General features: G+C 35.2%; 1 protein-coding gene across 1 annotated transcript; it reads left to right on the top strand.

Annotated features, from left to right (window-relative positions):
• The first annotated feature begins 3,219 nt into the window (after positions 1-3,219).
• Positions 3,220-7,609, top strand: LOC113338333 (auxin transporter-like protein 4). Its single transcript, XM_026583774.1, has 9 exons — positions 3,220-3,748; positions 3,867-4,062; positions 4,144-4,329; positions 4,456-4,568; positions 4,679-4,862; positions 5,087-5,184; positions 5,766-5,973; positions 6,062-6,319; positions 7,070-7,609. The coding sequence occupies exons 2-9, from the start codon at positions 3,874-3,876 to the stop codon at positions 7,295-7,297; spliced, it is 1,464 nt and encodes a 487-aa protein (XP_026439559.1). The 5' UTR covers positions 3,220-3,748; positions 3,867-3,873; the 3' UTR covers positions 7,298-7,609.
• The last annotated feature ends 327 nt before the right edge of the window (positions 7,610-7,936 follow it).

The raw sequence follows: 7,936 nt of genomic DNA, 5'->3' as shown, positions 1-7,936 counted from the left end.
CACATATTGGATAATCTTTATTCATGCTTCTTTTAAGATAGAGGATTCATTTATGGACTATACATTTATCTTTTACTCAGTGGATCTCACGGGACCTTCATGCATATTTCAGCGGGCCAGAATGGATTTCTTCGACTTTTTATACATAAACAAAAGTTTGTTAAATACATCTACTTGATTGAGCGAAAACATTTTGTCGAGCGTATCAATAGTCACATACTGCAAACCTTTGGTAATATCTTCGACAAGTCAAGCACGAAAGCTCTATGGACAGCGGAAGACACAATGCATAAAGCCAGAACAATATCGAAAAAATTACCCCAATCTCAAATTAAATACATAAATAGAAAATATGACTCAGTAGCGGATTACATTGTAAAGAAAAAAAGAATAAGAAAAATCTTCGGTATATGTCAACCCAGTTACAGCAAAGAGTTCAAAATAAAATGCTCCGTCCATTGTATTCGACAAAAACACAATTGTAAACTTCCTGTACTATTTTATTTAGTTTATCAAATTTGATATTTCCACCGAAAAAGATTACCACATTAATTTTTCCTTCCCTAAATCAAAAGAGATTTCTTTAAGCCTGGGGCTTTCGTGGTGACTAGAACATAAATGAGTGTCCAAAGAGACCAGTGACCGTGTCACTAGCTCGAGGTGGGTTTACTATGCCCAACGGCCACAAACCTGGCTTAGTTTGAGTTCACACTTAACACAATGGTGTGAACTTCAGAACTTGATTATATAGGGCAAATGCAAGTGGCGTGGTGGGGAATCGAGGATGCGAGTTCTTAAACCAGAAATTTAGGAAAAAGATGGAGAGCTTACTTACAATTACAAGTATCAAAATGGCAAGCCTCAAACATGAAGTTCTATGTCGGCATATGTTTGAGAAATTAGGGAGAGACAAAATTAAATTCCAACGTACATATGGATTGCCGCGAGACAATGTCACTGGTTTATTTCTAAATTTTTAGCCAAAAGATATGCATATATCCCCTTTCACACTGTTCGATATTACCGGCCAAAGCAGTGAAACGGAATCACGATCACACTTTTGATGACACCATGCTGTTTCCCAGTCGCAGAATCGTTTGCCATTCATTTGCTGCTTCTCTTGATGTTGTTTCCCAATTTCTGCTTCATTTATGAGATTTCCTTTTCAATTTATAGATTCCAATTTCGGATTAATTTTTAAATTTCTTTTTTGTTTGCTTCTCCTGATGGGAAATTCTTTTTTCATTTTCGTTTCATTGATCTCATTTTACAATTCTGAACATACATTCTCATTCCCTCATAATAACGTCCCCTATACCATTGAATTCATACAATTCCTTAAGCTATTGTTTATACAACATTATACAATTATCATCAGTCAACAGTTTAATCATATTCAAATAATTTACGTATAAATACTAATTAATTCAGCCGCTAATACTTATTAGCAGAATAATTTCCCAATAATGTCTCTGATCTTGTAGTTGTCTAAACTAATAAGGAAAACAATTCACACACTCTATAGGATCGGTTAGAAGGTGTAAATTGGGATGTGCCAGCACGAGCACAGCCCATCACAACACGCTAAAATTTGAGCATAACCCAGCACGACACAGCATGTTAGTTAAATGGGGCGTGTTGGGTTTGACTAATTGGCACATTAGCACAGCACAGCACGCGGCACGGATAAGCACGTGGCCCAACCCAGCCCAGCACGTTAAGAAAGCACGTCATAACATGTACAAATACACCATATAACAAGGCATAATATATCACATTTTGTATATTTCGTAAAAGAGCCACTATTCTAACTAGTTTTTAACATTTTATGCTGGTTTATTTATGACAATACATATAATACCTTAATATTTGGAAAATATATTTCAATATCGTAGTTATAATATCTTCACTTATATTTAACTAGAACCTTAATTTACACGACAATAATCCAATTTTATATTTGATGGGCTATTTCGTTTTATTGAATAAATTTGTTAATTTTATTTGAAATTTTTTTAAATTATATGTTGTATAATTAAATTCTTGTGATAATGTCTCATTTAATTATATATTAAATGATTTCATATTGTATATAGCACGTGTTTCAGCAATGATCCGATCATTGCACTCAAACTTGAGCCGAAAAAAAATCTAGTTGTGAATTGCTATTAGCACACCTAGTGGCTAGTGCAAGAGTTCCGAGCACCATAAACTGAATTTCAGGGCCGTGTAGGGAAAAAGACATGGTCCAAATATTTTTGGGTACCCTAACTTTAGAACCTCAAATACCCAATGATAGAAGGGTAATAAGTCCAACCTAATGGTCACATACTGATAATTGAAAAAAATGTGTATAAAAAAACTGAACTTAAAGTGGACAAAAAAAATCATACAAATACCAAGTACATAAATACACATGATATTACAGCAAAATGTTTCGTAACCTATTTTTCAACGGTCCTACATTAGAGGACCCACCTGTTTGACAACCTTCATCATCCTTAAAACCAGATGAATCCATCCTAAACGGGTCCCACGCAGAAATATACCGTCTAGGCGACCCCACCGTCAAACCATAACCCAAGTAATGATTTGAAAAAGCAGATCACAAGATATCATGCAGCGAGTTTGCTGTTTTACTAAGATAGCGAAATTTGTTGATGAGGATTGACTCGACTGTAAAATACTCTAGTGCGCATGCTAGCTTTAAATAGACGAAGGGGCGTTATAATGGTGGGTCCTGTTTGGTGCAACATAATTAAGCCAGGCAGTAGAAAGAGTTTTAAGCTAAAAGTCAAAAATAAAAAGAAAAAAAGTACGAAAATCATAAATATTTACGGCGGGGGAGATTTATTAGCTGACCCTAGTTAGAAAAAAATACAGATGAAGAAGCCTATACTAGGCCTTTCATTTAAACCTGTACAATTTAAGGAAAATAAATTATTATTTTTCCTCTAATTTCTTGTCAAAAACAAGGAATTTACAGCGCCATTTATCGATCGACAGACACAGTAAGAAAAAAATAAAAGGAAGAAAATTTTTGTTTCTGCTTTTTACTGTTTTTGTTCACACTGATTTCTTTTCTCATTTTTTTAATAATTAGTTAATAATGATTAATATTCTTATAATTTATTTAATTAAAAAAATTCTTTTTGTTTGTTTTGAGCCGTTTGGAAGGATTTTCACTCTATAAAAGCATTTCTGTGTTTCCATCTTCTTGTTTTTTTGTTATCATCAGAAAATACCTTCTCTTATCAAAAATCTTCAAACAGGGAAACAAACAAACCCTATAGTCCAGAGACTCCTATACTCTCTGTTCATCTCTGGGAAACTTAATTAACCCATTTAAAGAATCAAAACTAAGAAGTTTCCTTGTCTCTAGGCTCTGAGTTGTGCCGTCTTTGCAGAGAGTGTCAAAAACGAAAACGGAGTTGTTTTTGCAGTTACACAGAGTGAAGAGCATTAAAAGCTTTTCTTCTTTCTTTTCTTTCTCTGCTGCAATTCTTATTAAACGCTTCTGAACATTGCTGTCCGATACATCCAATGGCGATTACTCTACAGTTTTAATTTCTCTCTCACACAAACACGAGATACATACATCAAAAAAACCCTTCTTTTCCGGAATTAAGTCCACGCATTTTGTTCATTCAAACCAAAGACCAGAAATCCCCCTATTTAAAAACCAAAGATACTTGCTTTCTCAGAAGGAGGAGGAAAACAGAGATATTGTTCTTTTTTCTATCTTCTGGTCAGTTTTCTTTTCTGTTTCTGATTTTTTTAACTTGTTGTGTTAGATCTAATGATGATGTAGAGAAATGGGTTTTACTTGAATTTGACTAATTGACTGTGATTTTGTTGTTTTTCAGATCCAAAATGCAACCTCAGAAAGGTGAAGAAGGTCCAATAGTATCATCAAATTACAATGAAACAGAGAATGGTGGGGCAGAATCAACAAAAGAAGTAACTCATGAACATGATCATGATTCTGGTTTTAATTTCAAGAGTTTCCTCTGGCATGGTGGTTCTGTTTATGATGCTTGGTTCAGTTGTGCTTCAAATCAAGTAATCCTCATTACCCAAATTAGCTAAAAAAAATGATTTTTTTTTTTTGCTAATTAATCTGCCATTTGTGTTGTTTTACAGGTAGCTCAAGTTCTATTAACACTACCATATTCTTTCTCTCAACTTGGAATGCTGTCAGGAATCGTATTTCAAGTCTTTTATGGTCTTATTGGTAGCTGGACTGCATATCTTATTAGTGTTCTTTATGTTGAGTTTCGAAGTAGAAAGGAGAAAGAAAATGTTAACTTTAAGAACCATGTCATCCAGGTATCCATTACACATTCATGCTCATACATACTCAACAACTAAATTAAAACCAGTCAATTTTTTCTCAAAGTATTTATTTTTCTTTAAAATAAAATCTGATCATAGATTTTCCTGTTTTCTTTGTAGTGGTTTGAAGTGTTGGAAGGATTATTAGGTCCTTATTGGAAAGCAATAGGACTTGCTTTTAACTGTACTTTCTTACTCTTTGGCTCTGTTATTCAACTCATTGCTTGTGCAAGGTAAAAGTCTTGTTTTCCATTTCCAGAAACAAAAACAACAACTAGTGAATAGTGATCAAGATTCATTGAATTGTGAATGTGAAATTGTTGTTTGTTTCGCTGGTTTGCAGTAACATTTACTACATCAATGATCATTTGGATAAAAGGACATGGACTTACATATTTGGAGCTTGTTGTGCAACAACTGTGTTTGTACCTTCATTCCACAACTACAGACTTTGGTCATTCTTAGGTCTTGGCATGACTACCTATACAGCTTGGTACATGACCATTGCTGCTGTTGTCCATGGCCAGGTATAAATTTCATCTCTTCTTCTCTACTGAAGAAAGAACTGTATCTACTTTTTAGCTTAAAGATGTGGGTGAACAATACCTTCACCCCCGAACTTGAGAACGTTTTGTGGGTTTTGTTCACCCAGTCGAACAAAATTGAAGTCTGGTTAGTTTATTGTCGAGGTCTGTTTGGTGTGAGCTGTAAAAGTTGTTTTCTAACTTTTATTCCACCTCTCTGTTTGTAGGTTGAGAATGTAAGCCACACAGCTCCAACAAAGATGGTATTATACTTTACTGGGGCAACAAACATACTCTATACATTTGGTGGACATGCTGTTACTGTGTAAGTAGTTATTAATCATGGTTTAATTAATCACAAAAACACTGATTAATTTAGGTTAAAAGCCTGTTTATATTCTTTTCTCTTGTTTTTTACTTAAAAATAAAACCACTTTGTGTTGTTTAATTAGACTCTTAGTCGTAGCTTTAGGACCTTAGGTTCCTTCTTATTGCAGCTTTTGTTGACCATTTTAGGGGAGACCAAATTATCATGGGATTACTATTTTTTGATTTACTGACAAAATTGCCACCACTTCCCCCTAAACGCTACAATAAAAAAATCTAAAGTGTTGAACTTTAATTTTTTTTACATTAGAAAAATTTTATGTGTAGTCATTGCTTAATCTAACTTTGGGATCTAAACTAGTGTAAAGTCAATGGCATAATATATACTCAAATGTGTACTCTGAGCTGGGTAATGAGTTGTTTGAGTCGGCTACTCTCTTGACCTTATCGGCTTATCCTAGGGAACTTAGTTTTCCATTTAAGACAACTTAGTCAGGGGTATTTTGGTCATTTAAATTAATTGTTCTTACTCAACTTGGCTCTATGTGGTGACTAATGGTTGGGGTGTTGAAACTGCAGTGAAATCATGCATGCAATGTGGAAGCCACAAAAGTTCAAGTCCATTTACCTACTTGCAACCCTCTATGTCTTCACATTAACCTTGCCATCATCTATTGCTGTTTATTGGGCTTTCGGTGATCAACTCCTAAATCACTCCAACGCTTTCTCACTTTTACCCAAGAATGGTTGGCGTGATGCTGCCGTTATCCTCATGCTTATTCATCAGGTACAGTGACAAAAATACAATAACACCCTCAATTTGTCAATAGTACTATCCTTTTCGTTAACTGTCAAACTATTGATTGTGGTTGCAGTTTATTACATTTGGATTTGCTTGCACTCCATTGTATTTCGTATGGGAGAAAGTCATCGGAATGCATGACACAAAGAGCATATGTCTAAGGGCACTCGCTAGATTGCCAGTAGTGGTTCCAATTTGGTTCTTGGCCATCATTTTCCCCTTCTTTGGTCCTATCAATTCTGCTGTTGGTGCTTTATTGGTTAGCTTTACTGTCTACATCATTCCAGCTCTTGCTCATATGCTCACTTACAGAAAAGCCTCTGCCCGTCAGGTAATTCCTCACTTATTTCTCATGCCCATTAACTTTTTCATAAATGGTGAACAACACCCATTTTTCGGGTACAAAACTGGCACTGTCTTCAGGGTTTAATTCTTTTGGATGGATGTAGGTCCCAATTATGACTAGTCCAATTGATTTTGACCATAACTAATGCGTCTTAGTAAACGACTAAGTATCCATGGGACCTTACATAGCCTTGCCCGTATAAAACGAGGGACTTGTCTAGCCTAGTGGCAACTCTTAGTACTAGTCAATTTTCAATCGTTTGTCCATTTGAGAGGTGAAACTGGCTAAAATCCAAACATTGAAAGCCTTAAATTTGGTTTTATTAGCTAATATAAGTGTAGCAGTATTAGAATTATATTGATGTTAAATGCAGAATTTTTTTGTCTTAAATTCTAGGGGCTAGGGTTTTACTACTACGTTTTCATCATGATTGATTGTTTTAAGTAAATGGTACCTAAAACCACGTGATGGGGTGTGGGATAGGAAAGGATATGTCATTGCCAGCATTAATTGGTTGTGTGATTTCTTGGTAGCAAATCTAACTTGTGAGCAAGGTGATATGTCTCTTCGGATAAGCATCTAGCTAGCTTTGTGAAAATACACCACAGACTCACGGCTCATGTAGCTTAAAAGTTTTAACGACCCAGTTAGTGGTCTGGTTTGCTTTCTCTTGAAGTTGATTGTGAATTTGGCAATGCTTGATATGCATATTCATATGTTCTTCTTGATTTACAGAATGCGGCAGAGAAACCTCCATTTTTCATGCCGAGTTGGACTGCAATGTACGTACTCAACACATTCATCGTCGTTTGGGTATTTATCGTCGGTTTTGGGTTCGGTGGTTGGGCTAGTGTGACTAACTTCGTACAACAAGTCGACACGTTCGGACTGTTCGCAAAGTGCTACCAATGCCCCAAGTCACCACCACCGGTGACCGTTGCTCCACCACCCAAACATCACTAAAGATTAGCAAATACAGGCCAACCAAATTCTCTTCTCTTCTTCTTCATTTGTATCATACATGTGGTGTAGTGTGCTTTTTTTTTTTGGTGTTTTAGCTTGGTTTGTAAACTAGTAGTAGTAGACAGTGTGTGTGCCCTTTGGGAATCCTTTGCTAATTGCCATATCAAAAGTAAAGGGATGATGATAGTTTTATTTTGTTGGAGGGTAATTTTGTTGATTTAAGTATTAGAAAGTTTATTTATTGTTTTAACTTAAGTAAGTAAAGTATTGAAATATATAGAAGAAGAAATATATAAATTTTCTTTGGTAATGAATTGGAGTGGCGGTGTTACATACATCCTTTCTTTGTGGTGCAAATTGGAATCAAATGTTGCGGTTTCTTTCTTCAATTGATGAAAAATATCATACATTGACTTAATGCAGATTCTCTAGTTTACTAGGGGAGTGATGTGTGGGACTGTCTTCACATGGGTTACATGTGCCATTCTCCTCCTCTCTTCAAATAGTCTATATGCAGCTTCATATTCTCATCTCACATGTATGAATGTGTGACCAAAATCAATGTAATGCATAAATGAGACATTTGCATTATGTTGATCCTAATCAACCATGTTATTTTAAGTACTTGTTCAGTGATTT

This window comes from Papaver somniferum, unplaced genomic scaffold (genome assembly GCF_003573695.1).
Source record: "Papaver somniferum cultivar HN1 unplaced genomic scaffold, ASM357369v1 unplaced-scaffold_19, whole genome shotgun sequence".
NCBI lineage: Eukaryota > Viridiplantae > Streptophyta > Magnoliopsida > Ranunculales > Papaveraceae > Papaver > Papaver somniferum.
This window is presented reverse-complemented; position numbering and strand designations above follow the sequence as displayed.